Raw genomic sequence first — 18,571 nt, forward strand, 5'->3', positions numbered from 1 at the left:
CCTTGTTGTTTATTTTATATATAGTAGTGTGTATCTGTTAATCTCAAACTCCTAATTTATCCTTCCCTCCCCTCCCCCAATTTTATGGTGACTTTTTAAATTACAGTTCTAGACTAGGTGATTCTCTGTTGAGTATGTCCCAGAGTCATCCGCTCTCCCCTTGAAAATATCGGATAAACACTGTGCAAAATCCAGGAGGTCAAACAGTTTAACGTACCAGCATCATCAAATAGGCAACACTCTAGTCGGCCCAACCAGTGTTCCCGCTTAGTCATGCCATCTGAGGTCGGGGTGCCAGCTCTTAGCCGGAGGGACCAGAGGCTGCAGGGAGCCTTGCCCCTGGGAGGGCTGGCCCGCCCTCCCAACCCCCAGGCTGGTGCAGGCTTTTGCCTGACTGCTGTGAGGCAGCGCCCTCTCTAGGAGAGCTTTACCCAGAGCAATTAAAGAAGGCCTCAGACAGAATAAGGTTTCCTGATAGTGCTTGAATGCTTTCCTCAGTCTTCCATTTAGCAAAATCCCAGGTGCCTAGGCTGCCATCCTGTCCTTCCTTCCCGCTGTCTCCTCCCGACGTGAGTCACGTGCACAGTTGTTCATTTGGGGACAAATAGAGAACGGCTCTCCATGCTGGACATTTCTGAGAAGATTGCCTCCTCCCTGCTCATCCCAGAAGGGCTCCTCTGTTTTAGGGCCAGTTTGGTGTGGGCTGGGAAATCAGATGAAAGAGACATTATCTTTTTCTTCTTTTTCATATTCACTGGCTCCTGGGCAGATAAACCTTAGGACAGATACAACAATACGGGACAATGCAACGAAGGGAACTGGGTTATTGTTGTTTGAAAACAGGCGGGGATTGGGGTTTTTATGGTTTGGGAGGCAGGCTGTTAAACAACCCTTGGTTTTTCTTTCCACTTGGCAAAGCTGGAAGCCTGGTTTAATCAGAGCAGGGGTCAGAGGAGACCGGATGGAGAATCGGGAAACCAGATTTGGTTCTGGGCCATTTCACTGACTTTCAGGGTAAGAGTGACAAGTCCCGAGAATGGTAAATAGCTCATATGTGATTGTTAACAGTAACAATGATCACATTCATCGCGATAATGGCATCTTCCTTTCTTTGATGCTTCTTCCCCTTTGAGAGCACTGTCAGAGGGACACCCTATGTCCCTTCTACCACCCTTGCTGGTAGGTTGTAAATGTTGGCATCTACAGATGAGATAAATAAGGCTCAACATGCTTAGCTGCTTTTCTCAATATCACACAGTTGATCGTTATGTAACTGGTAAGAATTTATGTAACACTTTGAGATAGTGGGCTAATATTTTTAGCCCAATGTGATCACAGCAGAAAAGCTTGTTGTCTGAGTCAACAGTGTTCACTGAGAGATGGGTGGAATCTCTGGGTCTCACAGCTGCCACTCCCTTCAAGCTACCCTCAGCCCTGGAACCTACCCCTAGGCTTCTGTGGCTTGACTTTTAGGGGGTTTGGTCCCAGCCATGCTTATACCAGCCCCTCAGAAATCCTGCCCCCCTTGGGATGCATGGTGGGAGCCAGGAGCACATCTCCAGCACTAGGGTGCTGGCCATGCCTTCTCCTCCTTCACCGCCCCCTCCTCCCCAGTCTTAGGGAATCCCTGCTCTCCCCCAGGGAGCTTCATTCCTTTGCTTCCACTCCAAGCATCCCCTCTCTCTTTCCTCTCCCTCTGGGGGTTAGAAGAGCTTCTCCTCTTGCCTCCTGATACCCCTCTCCTCCACAGCAATGAAATAAGGCATTGATACATTATTATAGTATTCTCCCATCATAGGTAAAGGTTACCAGTCAGCTGCAAATCACTTGGGGGCTAAAGCCAGAGAATGAATGGATACATGAATGAATGAGATGATGCATAAGTAGAAATAAAATAGTTTTAATACAAATAAAATAAAATTTCCAGGAAAACAAGGTTGTGGATGAAAGCTTAGAGCGGAGCTGAATGTGGCACTTACAGAGGAGAAGAGATAGCTGCTCTGTTGGACAGAGGGAAGGGTCCAGGGACAGAAACCTGCTAGAATGTTCCTGCACCACCTTGGGAGTATGTGCAGGGGCCCAGACCAGTAAGGGGCAGTAGAAATAAAAAAGGAAAAACAAACCCAGGTGGCTGTGAAGAAGAAATGACAAGATTTGGAAACAGACGGGTGAGGAAATGGATGAGACAGAGAAATCAGAGATAGCTGTTATTAGCAGAAATCGGAAATTTAGGAGATAAAGGTTACAGGTGTTGGGAGGAGAGTGAGTTTTCAGCACACGGTGGCTGTGGGCTATTGGGATGGAAATGACTGCCAGGAAATGAAAATTGAGGACGAGAATCTGGGCAGGAAGTCAGGACAGGCGATCCTTCCCAGATGCCACATGCATCCTCTTAGAAGTGATGGAAGAAGCGGGGGAGTGGGTGAAATCTTTGAAGTCTGCACTGGCAAGTGTCTGAGCTTTGCTGGCGTGCGCTGAGAGCTTCAGCTGACATTGGACCTCTGCGTACATCAGGGCAGGGAATAGTGGGAGGAGGCTGTGTTGTCATCATACTCTCATGGCAGGCCCCCACCCCTCAGTTTACGATGGTGACACACAAAGCCTCCAGCACCAGGGGATGAGAAGGCTGAGTCCCAGCAGGAGGGGAATGAAATGAACATTTACCCAGAACTTGACCCACATCAGGCCTGGCGTTAATCCATTAAATGATGCGTGAGTGGCCGTTTTCGATGGGCTTGTGCAGAACCCGCCCAGGTGGTGACTGTCACCTCTCTGCTTTTGTTCTCACGGTTCCTCTTCCTGGAATGCTGACCTCTGGCTTCCTCGCATGATGAGGTTTTACTCATCCTTTCAAGTTCCCTTGATTCCGCCTTGATCGCAAAACCTTCTGTGAGCCCCCCTGGTTGGAGTGAATTGCAGTCTTTTCAGCAACCCCACAATACCTGTATTGAGACCACTTATTTAGTATTTATAACTCTGTAAAGCAGGGCATAATAAGACACGGGAATTCAATAGACTGTGGCCTGCGTGAAACAGTCCCTCTGTTGTGTGAAAGAATGAGAGTGGCACCATTCCAACAGCTTGTCATAAGACAAGGAAACAGTGTTCTGCAGTGTGAGGGTATGACTCAGGATGGAGGGCGGGCGGGCGGTCCTCCCCTCAGTGTTTCTGTGGTTGGCCGGGGAGATTCAGGGGCGGTCTTTGTATAACCGAGATAAGCAAGGTTGGGAGGGGACAGCTAGTCCAACTGCCCACACGAATGAATAAGCATTATGCCCGCCTGGTGGTCATTCAGCCCGTGCCTCAGCATGCCCAGTGCTTGTGAAAGGAAAGGCGGGCTGGCTGATCCGGGGAAGGATAAAGAGGGATGATTACCGCTTTGCTTTTCTCACTGATTACTCATTTTGTACCAGACAAGATGGGTTAAATCACGCTGTGGTTAAGAAACAACTCCCAAATCTCAGTAGCTTAGAACACGGTCCAGTGGTCAGGACTCCGCGCTTCCATGGCAGGGGGCACGGGTTCGATCCCTGGTCAGGGAACTGAGATCCCGCACGCCCCCCGGGCAGCCAAAAAAAAACCCCAGAACACCCCACAAGTTTCTTTCTTGTTCATGTTTGGTGTCCATCACCGGCTGCCCCAGCGCGCCTCTCCTCACTTATGGCTTCCGGATGCTGGAGGACCCTCCAGCCTAAGTGCGTTTTGCCGTGTCAGAGGGCAGAGAGAGAGAGCCTGGAGCGCTTTGCATCGGCTGGTAAATGCTCCAGCCGTTTCTGCTCACAGCCCTTTGGCCCCACCTTCCCGACACGGGAAGTGTGTGGAGGGAAGCAGTAACGCCCGCTGGTCAAGGCTGGTGCTCATGGCCCGGCCAAGGTTCACTGGGTCCATAAGTGTCCCCTGCCATTGAGACAGGGACTGCCTGGGGAAGCGGGAGACAAACAACGTGTGGACGTAAAGGGCACCCTCGCCCTCCCACCTGCAAGGATGCGCTGCTCAGTGATAGGAAGAGGCAGCTGGGGAGAAGCCACCCCGAAGAGCAGCCTGGATTCTGCCGCTTTTATCCCACCCCCAGCAGATGGGGCACCTCTGGACCCAGCTGGCCTCCCTTAATCAGTTTTCCTCAGTGTGGTGACAGTGACAAATCCTCCCTGCTCAGCAGGTTGCAGCTTCCGCTATAAATCAAGCCTCGAAGAGAGAAGAAACAGTGGTGCTGAATAGAGGGACCTGAGATCCAAATTGTAATCAGAGATTTCTGAGACGGGGATGATCCAGGCCTGGGGTGGCTGTCTCTTAACATGTTAATTACCTCGGCCTAAGTGGCTGAAATCAATGATTAAAAAATGTAGAGACGTGCATAGGAGAGGTCACAGCCTCTACCCCCTGGGGCTGGCAGGCTGAGAACAGGGGCTTTCTCTTCGAATGGGAGGAGGTAAGGTGGTGTCTTGGCTGGCCGCAGATGGGGTTGGAAAGGATGGCTGCAAGGTCCTGTGAGGAGAAATGTTGAGACGTACCCCCTCCCACCAGGTCGTTGAGGCTCACGGGCTAGCTGTGCCGGTTCACCCACTGAGGCCACTGCCTCTGGACCGCTGGCTCTTGTACGTTGATTCCAGGGTTATTGCCCGAGAATTCTAAGAGGCAGGCCAATGCAATTCATTCTTCACTGGACTTGAGAATGAAGAAGATGCCACTTAGTTACAAAATGCATTTCTTAACACCTGTGCCTCTGCATGTATTTATTTCAAAGGTGTGTCCCCCACTGTATTTCCCATCTGGGGCGGTTAGCTCATCTGACTAAAGTGAGAGATGAATGAGACCAAAGTCATGTTCTTTCCCCAAATAGAAGAGTTCAAGGCAGTTTGTTTTCCCCCCAGAGAAATCTTGGTTTGTGACCACAGGCTGCATCCCTAATGCCAGCCAACCATGCTCCAAACGTATGCACTTGGTCAGTTCAATTCATTTTATCACATACTTGTTCAGTCTCTGCTAAGTACAAAAAAGCACTTTGCAAATGGAGACGAGAAAAGAATAGAGTTTGGCCAAGGTGGCTCATAGACTAGGGGTAGATCCGTGTGTGTCGAGAGGTAGGAAAGAAGGTAATGACTCCATCGTGGACAGGTTATGGGAAGTCCCCCTGAGTGAGGGTCGGAAAGCATGCTGTGGGGCTGCAGGGTGGGGTGAGGTGAGGTGGGGTAGGATGGGCCGAGCTTCCATTAGAAAGTGCTGTTTGAGATGGGCCTTGAAGGATGGTTAGAATTTGCTAGACGGAGCGAAGCATTCAGCGTGGTCTAAACCAGTACTGGTCCACGGCCTGTTAGGAACCGGGCCACACAGCAGGAGGTGAGAGGTGGGCGAGTGAGCGGAAGCGTCATCTGCCGCTCCCCAGCGCTCGCGTTAGCGCCTGAACCATCCCCCCATGGAAAATTGTCTTCCATGAAACTGGTCCCTGGTGCCAAAAAGGTTGGGGACCGCTGGTCTAAATGACACACAGAGGCTATCCCCCCATATATATTTGAATATGTATATACACATAATGAATATATATATTAACTTAATTCATTAAATATTAACTATTAATGAAATAACTAATTCATTAACTATTCATTCATTAAATATTTATTCCTATATGATTGGGAAAGATGGTACCTTAATATCTCTATTTTGGGGTTTCCTTGTTACTGGCCCGGGGACCAAATTTCTCCTTTACAGTCATTTTGATTTTTGTTACAACTTTGATTTCTGTTAAGATGTAAACACCCTTGGGGGTGGGTTCACAATCACGCTGAGCTCTTTTTACACCAGTGCAGGTAGATTGGCCTCACGGAGCTTAGTCTTCCTGTTGGTTGCCTTCCACTATCTGACCCTTCTTGGTCTGGGCTGGTTTCTTTCCCCTTCCTCCAGAGGCTAAACTTTCCCTCTTTTGTCATATACTACATGTTCTTACTCTTGGATTCCTCTTCATCCACGCAGCATCAAGAAAAATGCTGTTTCTCACTTTTTTCCCAACGCTCCTGTGTTTGAACAGTATATACATATTTCCTTTAGGTTTGTGAGTTTCTATAGGAGGATACACAGGGCCTAGGAGAACACGAGCAGGGCAGTTATAGAATCACTAGAAAGTCTATCAGTATTTCTTCCAGTGGGTCCTGCCTTGGGCCAGACATCACAGGGGCTGGATGGCCTCTTCCGCTCTTCCCACCTGTGGTCATCCACAGGTGACCCCCTGAAGCAAGTGCCCTGTTCTGGTAAGTAGGGTGCTGAGGGCCTGTGTCCTTTTTGGGTATAAAGTATGGCTCCGGTACCTTAAAGAGGAGAACTTACCAGAGGCGGGTCACAGTCCAGGGGCAGTGACTCTGTGATGCTGCGGGAAGGACCTCTGTGTCACCAGCATGTCAGATGAAGTGTCCAGGCAGGCGGACGTCAGCCACTATAGATGCAGGAGTGACTTTTCCTCCCTCTAACGCAGGCCTGTGTCTCTGCTCCCTCTTCAGCTGGTGCTGCCGGAATACTCCATCCACAGCCTCTTCTGCATCATGTTCCTGTGCGCTCAGGAGTGGCTCACCCTGGGGCTGAATGTCCCTCTACTTTTCTATCACTTCTGGAGGTAAGTCTGCTTGGGACTGCCCTATCCTTCCCCTTTTCTGCTTGGTCAGCCTGCCCTCCAGAGACGATGTCCCCCCAGATGGACCGGCCACTTAGTGCCTTCCTCTCGTCCCTTCCCTTGGTGACCCTTTCCTCAAAGCCTTCTTTGCAAGCTGCCCTCAGACAATAATTCAGTGAGGGAAGGCCCTTCCTGTAGGTTCCACTAACCACAGCCTCAGCTCTCACAGATCAGCGTTAAAGGCAGCTAGAGCATTATTCACAATAGCCGCAGAGAGGAAACCACCCAAATGTTCATCAGAAGATGAATGGATAAACACAATGTGGTATATCCTTTCGATGGAGTCTTATTGGGCAATAAAAAGCAATAAAGTATTGATACACACTACAACATGGGTGAAGCCTGAAAAAATTACAAGTGAAAGAAGCAAGTCACAAAAGCCCATTTATAGGCAAAGTCCAGAATAGGCCCATCTATAGAGACAGAAAGTAGATTGGTGATTGCTAGGGGCTGGAAGGGAGAGGGCGTGAGGTGCGACTACACTGTTTTCTTTTGAAAGGGATGAAGATGTTCTGAAATTAGATACTGGTGGTGGTTCTACAACTCTTATGAATATACAAAAAACTGCTGAATTGTATACTTTTAAAAGGTGAATTTTTTTGACAGGTGAATTATATCTTAATAAAAGTAGCCCACCTACCATATGGGCTGGATTTTCTGGGACCGTTCTGATTTTAAATCTCTTCCCTGCTAAGACCGTGCATCAGATCATGTGATTTAGGTAAAAGAGAGTCGCCATGTGGGTATATAGGAGGCAGGGAGGGGGAATACAAAAGTAGTCAAGAATGCAGTTGTGCAAATAAGATAACCACACTTTCCCTTCGTCCCCCAAATATTTAATCATTGTGAGTACAGCATACAATATAGCCTGTATTTAGTCACATCTAGAACATTCACCCCTTCATTCAGCAAACATATGGAACACACACTACGTGCCAGACATTATGGGGGATTCCAAGATGAATGTAAAATAATACCGTTACCCCCAAGGAACATATACCCTAGTGGTAGAGGGAAATCGATTCTTACCAGATATATAAGGAACATAGGTAGGAGTGTAGAGAAATGGAAGTGTGACACTGGGGAATCTGGAGAACCACATTCGAGGTTAAGGGACTGGCCTGCTCAGATGTAAGAAAGCACCTGGTGTGTCTGGGGAACAGTGATTGCTCCGTGTGCTTGGATGTGGGGTTCTCAGATAGAAGGGAGCAGAGATGGGGTTGACAGCTGGGGATCAGGTAAGGAGGGTCTGAAATGATTTGATAGAAAGTTGGAGTTAATTTATTCTGTAGGAGAGGGATACCGCTCAGAAGTTTTGAGGAGGAAAGTGGCAGTGCCTGATCCGAGTTTTAGGAAGGTGACCCTCACAACCGTGGGAAGGCTGGGTTGGAGGGTGAAACTTTGAGGACGAAATCCAGTTAGGAAGTTCTGGGGAAATTCCAGGTGGAGAGACTGGAGGCTTGACGTTGGAAGTTGGAATGGAGAGAGAAGGAGAAGGTTTGGAGAGGTAAACTGGACATGCCTTGGCCAGTAATTGGATGCAGGAGGTGAGGGAGAGGGAGTGTCTAGGCTGGGTGGCTGGGAGGTGACCAAGAGCGGGACGCAGGTTGAGGGAGGAAATAAGACGATTCAGTTACATAACAAAGTCCTTCTCTGTAAAGGTAACCTAAAATCTGAATTTAGAGAGAAGTCAAATAGAAACATAATGCTGTTGAAATGTATCGCCTACCCACTCAGAGACTTTCCACGCCTACCTCCTCTGGTATCCACCACAAACGGGTGCTTTGGGGTTGCCTCTCCCTGTTTCACACACAGGTTACAAAGACTCACAAAGGTTACGTCGTGGCCCAGAATCACTCAGCTGGGATATCGCAGGGCCACCTCTCTGTGGATTGCAGGCCGTGTCCTTGTCACCTAGGGGCTGGCTCTTCTCCTTCTAAAATGAATTTATCCCGAGGTCCTTCAAATAGTGTGTTGTCAATCCAAGGTATCAGAAATGTGGTTAATTTACAAAACTTTGATTGGTACACTGCTTCTTAGGGCTATCACTCCTCCAAAAGGGAGGGCAGGAGAGCCAGCCGTGTCCTTAAACTTGGAACGTTTCCGTGTAAAAGAAGGGAGTGACTGCAGTCTCCTTGCCAGTGGGGAGCTCGTCTTACTTTTTTGAATCCCTGACAGGGTCTAGCCTAGTTCTGGTAATTTGTTAAGTACTCAGAAAATGAAAGAAAAAGGAGTGAGGAGGGCAAATGTCCTTTAAAAAATAAGAGTCCCGATTTCCCTGGTGGTCCAGTGGCTAAGACTCAGCGCTTCTACTGCAGGGGGCACGGGTTCAATCCCTGGTCTGAATGCTGCGCGGTGAGGCCACAAAAAAAAGAAGAAGAAAAGAAAAAATAAAAATCAGAGTCCTTGAAACCCCTCTATTTCATTTCCGCTTTCCCCTCCTTTCCAAAGGTCCAGCCGAGCGATGTTTCTAGTGCAGATAAAGCCCCCTCTGCCCTAGCTCCCAGTTTGTTTAAGTACAAGTAGAACCTCAGAACTTTTGTTCAGTACCTGTTCTTTGAGATTTTTTGGACCCATCACCTCACACAATTGTCACAACAGCCCTTTGGAGTAGGCAGTTTCAGTCCCATATTGCAGATGAGAAAGTTGAGGCTCAGAGAGGTTAACAGTTGACGTGAGGAATCTCAGTCTGGTGACGGGTGGGCCTCAGGGCCCTGGCTCTGTCCACTGGGCCACTCAGCCACCCTGCCACCCCTTCCTCCACTTAATGAGGCCTCCTGGGAACAAGGCCACAGCAAAAGCAAATAGGTTCTGAAATCTGCTCCTGGGCAGAGGAGAGGTGAGTGGCCTGGAGGGCTGAGACCTGGCAGATGTCATTGAATCTGGCTTGCGGTTTCCTCTCTGCATAGCGTGGATGACAGATAATGTCAGTGCAATCCTTTGAAGCAGATGAAGAGGGATCTGAAATACCAGCTCTGTGAGTTGCTACATTTCAGGGATGCTCTTCAAAGCCGATGTGATTAAGCCCGTCAGACCACGCGTCCGGTCCTCGCTCTCACTCGAGGATCACGGCCTGTCCCAGAGCCTCACAGGAGCCATTAATTTGCACCTGGCCTCCTGATTCCATTACCAGACTGACAAAAAGAACAGCCCGCTGCACGATTTCAGTTGCACTTTGTTCTCTGGCTTTGAATGAGGCCCTGGCTGAGGCCCTGGAGGCAGCCATCTGGTGAGGGCCAGAGGGACGGCCTCAGGGACAGGACTTGCCTCCTACCTGACCACTTCCCAAGGTCTCACACAGCGCAGTGGGAGAGTTTCTCTCCTTCCCGAAGCAAGGCCGGTTCACGTTGAGCTGAGGTGATGCTTTGAAGAAGGCGAAGTCTGCATTCACCTCTCTCCTCCCACTGCTCTTAGGTTTACCCAGTTTCCCTCGGGGGCTGCTCTCTCCCCGCGATGGCCAATATTCTGTTCGCTGTGCTGGGTCCTTACATAAAGAAGAAAATGACCTGTAAACTACTCCACACTCAAGTGGGAATATGATGTCCCTCCCAGAGTATTCAGGATTCTAAAAGGGGGTCTGGGAGGAGGATAACCCAAAAGTAATTAATGTTTAATCCAGATAATTAATGTTCATGGTAGAGTTGTGGTACAGCGACACCAGGCAGCGGCTATGCAACTGACATCAACCCGCGCCTGTGCCCCTACTGGCAACGCAGATCCGTACACATTGTGGGCCTCCCTCCGCTACCCCCTCACCCCCCCAACCCACATCCCTGGAGAAAGGAGGCTCTTCCTGGTATCTCCCAGGTACCACCATGGGACACGTTTTCCTTCTGTCAGAGCAGCTGTGTGTGAGGTGCACCTGATACTGGTGGATCTGAGTATTTGGGCGTTACTACCTGCTAGAAGACCGTGGCCGAGCGACTTTTTAGCAGTGCCTGGGCTGTAATTTGGGCAGTGATTCTGGCAGAAGGCAGACAGCTGCTTAGCAGAGATTCCTCGGATTGGAAGTCTGGCATCAGGGGGACTCAGCCCAGACGACTTCAGATGTCCTGTCCCAGCCTCAGAGCCGATGATGCCGTGCGTTTTCTCTGCAGGTACTTCCACTGTCCGGCAGATAGCTCCGAATTAGCGTACGACCCGCCGGTGGTCATGAACGCAGACACCTTGAGTTACTGTCAGAAGGAGGCCTGGTGTAAGCTGGCCTTCTATCTCCTCTCCTTCTTCTACTACCTTTACTGGTGAGTTTCTGCCCCTTCTTGTGGGTTTGACTCCTGCAGCAAATGGAGAAAATTTCCGGCTTTTGCAGGTAGGAGTCCCAGCCTGTCAAGGATGCTGCCAGCCACCTAACTGGTTCAGGAGAGAGAGCTTCTGTGTAAAGAAGTGGGAGGGGTGGAAGGTCCTGCTGGAGGCCTTGCTGGCTGACAGGAACATCCTTTGGGCTACACGGTGAACGCACATTCTGCCAACCCCTCTTAGGAGATGATTGGTGAGGTGCACTTGGTGACTCCTTCCCCATGCATGGGGCACCCTGCCCCCAGCAACTCCACAGCTCAGACACTCAGGTCACCTGTGGCCCCGGATACAACGAGGCCCCGGGGCCTCGTTGCCCCCTAGTCTGTGTGAAAGCAGTCTTGGGGACCACAACAGAGACCCCCCCCCACCCCGTGGCAGTCAATGCTTCACAAATGGGCATGTTGGGCCATTAAGTGCTTATACTTACAATTCTCCTAATATTATGTAACGCCATTCTAATTAAATAAAACATGCTGGCTTTGTAATTCTGTTTCAGGAATCTCCCCTCTTTTCACCTCTTTATTCAGAACATCCTAACTAAGCAGATAGCTATAAACAGACTGTCTCGTGGTTTGATACCCCAGACAATGTCTTTTCTGAAAATGTCTCTCCTCCTTCCTGTTCCTCTTTGGGCTCATCTCTGGGGTGTCTCACCTGTCACCTTGCTCTCCTGTCGCTACCTGCACCAGACCATGCTATCTCCAGGTACCCCAGCACTGTCTCCAAAGTGGCCGGGCGGCCAGTAGCCGGGTGAGGAAGCGGAGGCTGGGGATGTTAGACTCCAAGGCTGCCTCGAGGTTCAGGTTAGGCTGGGGCAGCATGGGAAGCAGCTGCATTTATCCAGCATTTAAAAACGAGCCATTCTTCGAGCAAAGAGCGCGATATGTATTGCTCAGTGTATGAGCTAAAGGCTATCATTATCTGCACGTTAGCAATGAGGAAACCTCGTCCGAGACGTTAGATCATTTGCCCACGGTCACAGCTCAGAGTGACACAGTGAGAAGTCCCTCTCAGGTCCTAGCCCAAAGATTGAGCTCTTAACTGCTGGCTGTCTTAGGAAACCTCTAGAAAAGTCTTTATCGAAGTGTGGTCTTTGGACCTCCTGCATCAGAATCAGGGGTTGAGGAGGGTGTGCTTCTTAACAGTGCAGATTCCTGGGCTTAGATCTGCTGATTCCGAATTTTGGGGCCAAGCGTCACTCTGGAGTTGCTGCCTGGGTCCACCTCATCTCCCCTCTGCATCCCCAGCGTCCAGAAGACTCAGACGCCCCGAGTCTTCTCCTATAACCCTCAGGGCTGTAACCTCCTCTGGAATAATTCGGCCCTGGAGGGGATTCGGAATATTCTACCACATTCTTGTTGGAGTCAAGGGTTGGTTCAGGCTCAGGGTGACCCCTTCCCTCCTCTTCCTGGATGGAGTGTCCTGGGACAATGCCTGCTTCAATTTGCAAGGAGCCTGAGGGCCTCCGAAGCCTCTCCGGAGCTTTCCGCGGTGCCCAGCAGATTGGCCCAAGTCTCCCTGATCTAAGTCTGAACTTTCTGGCAACTAAAGCTTTCTCAGGCTGCTTCCTGCCATGGGCAACCCTCACGGGCTTAGCGATTTGGCACCTCGCGCTAACAAGGAGGTTCACTTTCTTCCCCGGAGTGTGCCCAGCCTCTTTGCGGGGCTGCACACAGCTCCTCTGCTGAGTCATGGGCTGAGGGGCCTGTCCCCAGAGACAGCATTGCCCCTCCTCAAAGCCAGCAGAATACGGGCAGTGCGTTCCCTGGCTCCTGCCCCGTTAGCCTGGGATCCTCCTTAGTCTGGGTGGAGACTGAGGCAGATCAAGCTTCCTCATTTCAGTTTTGTTGCAGCAGCTGCTGGAGCCTAAGGCGCCGGAGGGAACAGGGCCTAGGGGTCATAGGAATTTACAGATAGAGAGCTCCTCTGCTCTCTGTCTGCTGGGCTGTGGCGGCCATATTGGGGCTTCTGCCCGTTAGATGACTGTGATCTTCCTGTAACTGATGATGTTCCAGGCATTCTGTTCAGTTTGGCACTGCCTTTAGGTTACATGTGTTAATTACTTTGTTTCCAAAACAAAATGGGTATCAATTGCTCCTCCCGCCTCAGCTGGGACCCTGGGTGGCAACCAGGGTTCTGCCTTCTTTGTTGAACCTGACGTCTTGGAGCTCTTCAGGGCTCCTCAAAGATCCTGTTTCTCCCACCTCAGGGGCTCCCAGCCCCTTAGATCCAGGCTTGTGGAGAGCCAGGACTCTCAGCCCAGGCCACTCTTATAGGGATGGAAGGGGACCCCCGTGCATGGAGAGCTGCCTCTGAGCTGAGCACAATGATAGAGACTCAAGTGACAGCAGCTGGGAACCCTATAAAGGTGGGGTTGGTGTTTTACAGTTTGAGGTTCCTGAGGGGCTCCTAAGGACCTCATGGAGATTAAGAAATGTGTCCGAGGTCCTAGCGGATAGTTAGCAAAGTATCTGGCCCCGGATTCTGGGCTCTCTTCCCACTGTGCTGTGCGAAGCATCCCAGCGTCCAGCGCCACCCGCTTCTCAGGTTGCCTTGTGGACCAGGAGACGTTTGCAGGTGACATGGGATGGGGATTACTTAATACGAATACTGATGCTAATATTAAAACTAAAAATAATAGAAGCTGGTTAGTCTAGTGTGGATTCTGCCTGCTCAATATAAAGATCTTTTCAAATCAAGGGTGTAAACCAGGATGATATTATCTGCCTACGTGGTACCACCCTCCTATCCATTTACTCTGGATCATGCCTGCGTCCCCTCCTGTTCATTTCTCTCACTCAGATTAGGTTATTTATGGTTAACTTGATGGCAGAGGCCTCAACTGTTTCATTCCCCTCTGTATCTGCAGTGCCCTGGCCAGCGCCCGGCACACAGTAGGTGCTCACTAAACCCTTGTTTGCCCTACAGCTTAGCCGTACACTCCCTCGAGGCAGGGGCTGCACACTCGCCATTGTTTCCCGGCACCAAGAATGGCGCCTGGCCCGCAGGAGGCGCTCGATAAATATTGAATGAATGAGGGAAATGAAAGTGAGTAGACAAATACAGGGAAGCTGCGTGTTACAGTGGAAAGAGCGAGGGAAGCTGCGTGTTACAGTGGAAAGAGCACTCGCTCTGGTGTTGGGACGTGGCTCCTAGCCTTGCTGTGTGACCTTGAGCAATCCACTTTTCAGCTGACCCCCGTACTCCCCCATGTGGAATAAGACCCCTCTAGCGCCAGGCCTGGCCAGTGAGGCTCTGTGTCCATGAGGTGCATCAAGTTCTCAAAGGCAGAACTTCAGCTACTCAGAGGGGCTTGTCCAGGCTTCGCAGCTGGAGAGGGTTAGAAGTAAAACACTTTAGTTTCTCGCCTTTGGTTTTGTTTCTTAGATTATCCTTTCTTCTCTCTATATTGTGAAAAGGTGGTTGTTTTTCTTTCTGCCAAATGGATAGAGTGTATATTTTGGTGTGGAACATTCTTCATTGTTGCAGAATTAGCCTGCAGCCCTTTCTAAGAGCACAGGGATGCGTGACCCCCTCCTTGGTGGTGCTGGGGCTCCACCTTAGGACACAGGCTCGTAATGCATGTTTAATGCCTGGGCTCTGTTAGAAAAAGTAGGGCCAGGGAGTAACCCAATTAAAATTCATCCAGTTTGTGTGCCCAGAGGGCCTGTGTTCACACAAAAGACCTTACAATAGTCATGTTCATCATTTCCCTAGCACTGCCATATCATCCACCATAATCTGGGAGCCCCTGGACACAGCCATGTGGCAGCTGGTGGCATAAAGAATCCACTGCACCCCTCCCACCCCTGGGGACCTGCCCTGCGATTGCAGGAAAGAGGAATAATGGCCACGATAATCATCCTGATGAGAATAATGATAGCAATCACATCTCTCATCCAAGGAACACAGTATGGTCTCGTAACAACGTTTAGTCCAACATTGTGGGAAGTAGTAGGGGGAAGAGTCCGGGGAGTAGACAAGATGCTCTCGTGACAGGAATGAGAAAGAAGCAAGGGGTCTGGCTTTTGGAAGGTGCCTCTTTTGAGGGCCGTCTGAGGTCTTCTGTGGACTCCCACTAATGCCTTCTTTTCCTCTTCTTTCTGCATCCAGCATGATCTACACTTTAGTGAGCTCTTAACTCAAAGACCACGCACATCCTCAGAGACTGGGATGGGAGAGGCCCGAGGCTGCGCAGTCCACTTCTGCTGGTGATGGGAGAAGGGACCAGTGTGGGGATGTGACAGACAGAGACGGGCAGACACTCTGAATCGGGAGCCGGAAGCATGCAGCAGCCAGCGGCCGAGTGCGCACGTGTTGTCACCCTGTGTGTCAGTCTTTGGCGTTCACACCCCACACTCGGGCTGTAGATCCCTTCTGAGCAGCGGGGGCACGAGGGGTGACGAAACGCGAAACCTCTTCTGAGCGAGAATTGCGGCTTCCTGAATCCACTTTATTGAATGGCTCCCTGAAGTTCACACTGCGTTCCTGGGCCGTGGGCGTGGAGGCTGGATGGCTGGCAGGTGCCTGCTAAGGAACAGCGTGACCCAGGGTCAAGGCTGTATCTGTGGGACTGATTGAAGTCCTCAAGGACGTCACCGGCTACCTGAGACTCTCGTGTTTCCTCCAAGCCCTGGCCACGCCCTTCACTTCAATGGGAGGGGCCTGGAAGGTGTGCAGACTTGCCTTGGGCTATAACCAGCCCTGAGCCTGCAGGGGTGTCTATTTTCCTGCTGTGCTTTGTAAGAGCCCAGCTTAGGATGTTAGTGACATCACAAGCTGAATTTGGGACAGTACGCTGGTAAAGAGTTATGGCCAAAGTCAGGGCTTGGGGGTGGTGAGATGGGAAGCGGGGAATCATAGGAAAAAATGATTTTTTAAAACACTGATGACATGTTCAAGGTGTTATTTCTTCACCACCACAAACTGTATTCTTCTGTTGTCATCCCAAACTATCACAGAGTCGCTGAATGCAAATCAATTGGTCAACACTAGTCAAAGCTACTGACTTTTAAGGCTCCCAAAACAATTCTGAGGCCAGAAAAAGCTGGAGTGGCAGCTCTGTACTGTGGGCATCCGGCAGCCGAGAAGTGAGACGACATAATTACAGCTTCATTTATGATGCTGCATCATTCGTGCTGTTCGGTTCAACACAAGGACATTAGCTCATTTAGAATTTTCCGTTCGACATTCTCTCCTTTTTGGGTAGGAGTTGTACTCGGGGGTTGTAAATAATGACAAGGCTGAGATTTTTATTATGTTTAAATTGGGCACCATGAGTCTGACCTTATTCCCCAAACTTCCCTTCTTTTCTTCTGTCTGACATACACAGGCTATTTATACATATACCAGCTTCCACCTGAAGTCCGTGACTCAGGTTGATGAACGGTGTTTGTGTAACACATGCGCTGTGTTTAAAACGCAGCGACCGCTTGAGTGTCTCGCCTACCTGACTGTCTCATTTAAACGCATTACAGGCTGGCTTCATCTCCATATGGATGGTAAACTGGTAGGTAGACAAAGAGAAGTTTCCAAAAACCATTTTCCTTCTAAAACTTCTACCGAAAACAAAATGTAGACCTCTGCTCTGAGGTTGAAGGTATGGAACCGGAGGATTCAAGGCAATATTTTGGGGAGCAGGCTTCCCCTTGGCCAATACCCACCGTCCTGGCCGAGTAACTGTGGTTGTGGTGGAGAGTTTCCTTTAGGGCTGGTTGGCTCCGTCTTTGACTCCATTCCTGAGACAACCAGCCACCTTCATCCAGAGAAGCCAGCTCTGGGTTCCAGGCTGCAGGCAGCAGATCTAACCCCACTGCCATCTTGAAAATGCAACTGAAGTCAGAGGGTAAACGGTCCATGTTAATTCTCACCACGGAGCTGTTGTTTGTTTTTATACTTTGCCTCCTTCCAAAAAGATTTGAAGTGGCTTATAATAGCAGGCACAAGTATGCAAAGACTGTTAAAATGGAAATAGGAAATCCAAACTTAAAAAGGAGGACACAGAGATACTGACTTCCTGAGGTACTCTATTTACTGGGAATTGAGCATTAAATTTGATATCATTTCTCTTAACAGTAAATAATAGCAATTCACATTTACACAGCGCTTTTCAGATTGCTTTTGTATCTCATTTGACTTTCCTCACCATCCTGTGAAGTTGATACTATTCTTTTTCTCATTTTCTAAGTGAGGAAGCTGAGGTTCAGAGAGGGTAAGTGACTTACCTATAGTCACACAGCAGTCCCAGACCTGCCTTTGAACCCAGATTGTCTGACCTTAAAAACCCCGTGTTCTTCCGTTTTAAACAGAGCATACGTGTTACACAAACACCATTCATAGACCTGAGTCACAGACTTCATATGGAAGCTGGTACACTGAAGAGCTGACAAAGTAGCTTAGGGTTCTGTTAAGGTTTGATTAGCATTAACTTTTTGAGAGAAAGAGAGTATTTTAAAAAGAGAGTTATAGGGGGCTTCCCTGGTGGCGCAGTGGTTGAGAGTCCGCCTGCCGATGCAGGGGACACGGGTTCGTGCCCCAGTCCGGGAAGATCCCACATGCCGCGGAGCGGCTGGGCCCGTGAGCCATGGCCGCTGAGCCTGCGCGTCCGGAGCCTGTGCTCCGCAACGGGAGAGGCCACAACAGTGAGGGGCCCGTGAACCGCAAAAAAAAAAAAAAAAAAAGAGAGAGTTATAGAGAAAGTATATCTTCCTTCAGGTGCTAGCCTCAGTCTTGCTTTATTGTGGGAGATTCTTCTCTAAGGCGGTCCTCTAAAAGCTTTAAAGGTGTCAAGTGTCTCTTGGGCAGTTCTTATGTTTATGACAGAGAAACATCCAAATATTTCTCTCCCACGAGTTGTGACTGGGAGATAATTCCAGTGGTTGTTGGGAGTTTGAGCCAATTTTCAATTGCTGGGAGAAGCTAATTATGATGATAAGAATCAGAGTAATACGCACAGTTGGTGGAGCCGTGTTATGTACCAGGATTTATGCCAGGACCTCTTCCAACTCTCACACTGATCCTACAAGGCAGGTTGCATATTCTCACCCCCAATTTACAGGTCAGAAAAACAGGGAGGCTTGGGACGGATGAGTCTTCCCTGGGTGAATCAGCCAGACCAGAGCTCGAGGCTACAAATAAATGGCCAAATAATAACAATAGCTAAAATTGAGGTGTTGAGCATTATTCTATATGTTTTGTGTGCTTTTGTCTGATCCTCATAACAATACCATGACGTCGATATTATCTCCACTTTATAGATGAAGAAAGTCCCGGAATATGAGTTACTTGCAGAGACCCAGAGCTAGTAAGGGGTGCGTATATAGCTACAGCTGGAATTTAACCCCAGGTCTGCCTCTTCACACATAAATTTTTCCTTCTTGGGTATCTTTGTTGCTCACTGTTTGTCCCACAGAAATGACCGAAGGGAGGAAGGGGAGTGAAGCAGGAGATACAGCACCCTGGATAAATCACAAAGTGAATATTACCCTTGGGTGATGGAGAGCTCATCCTACCAAGCATGTATGTGGGCATCAAGGAAGCGGGGGGGCACACACATTATGTGAGGGTGGCACTGGTGGCCTGGTTCCCATTGCCTTAGGGAGGCAGAGTGGATAGGCT

General features: G+C 49.6%; 1 protein-coding gene across 2 annotated transcripts in view; it reads left to right on the forward strand.

Annotated features, from left to right (window-relative positions):
* The window catches only part of CNIH3 (cornichon family AMPA receptor auxiliary protein 3), a 121,019-nt gene extending 102,932 nt beyond the window's left edge, over positions 1-18,087 (forward strand). For both annotated transcript variants that reach the window (XM_079939507.1, XM_079939508.1), the window contains 3 exons: positions 6,489-6,601; positions 10,756-10,899; positions 15,068-18,087. In XM_079939507.1, the coding sequence (XP_079795633.1) occupies positions 6,489-6,601; positions 10,756-10,899; positions 15,068-15,095 (285 nt within the window). In that variant the 3' untranslated portion in view covers positions 15,096-18,087. The remainder of the gene's footprint in view (positions 1-6,488; positions 6,602-10,755; positions 10,900-15,067) is intronic.
* The last annotated feature ends 484 nt before the right edge of the window (positions 18,088-18,571 follow it).

The sequence above is a fragment of the Stenella coeruleoalba genome (genome assembly GCF_951394435.1).
Source record: "Stenella coeruleoalba genome assembly, chromosome: 1".
In the NCBI taxonomy this organism is placed as follows: domain Eukaryota; kingdom Metazoa; phylum Chordata; class Mammalia; order Artiodactyla; family Delphinidae; genus Stenella; species Stenella coeruleoalba.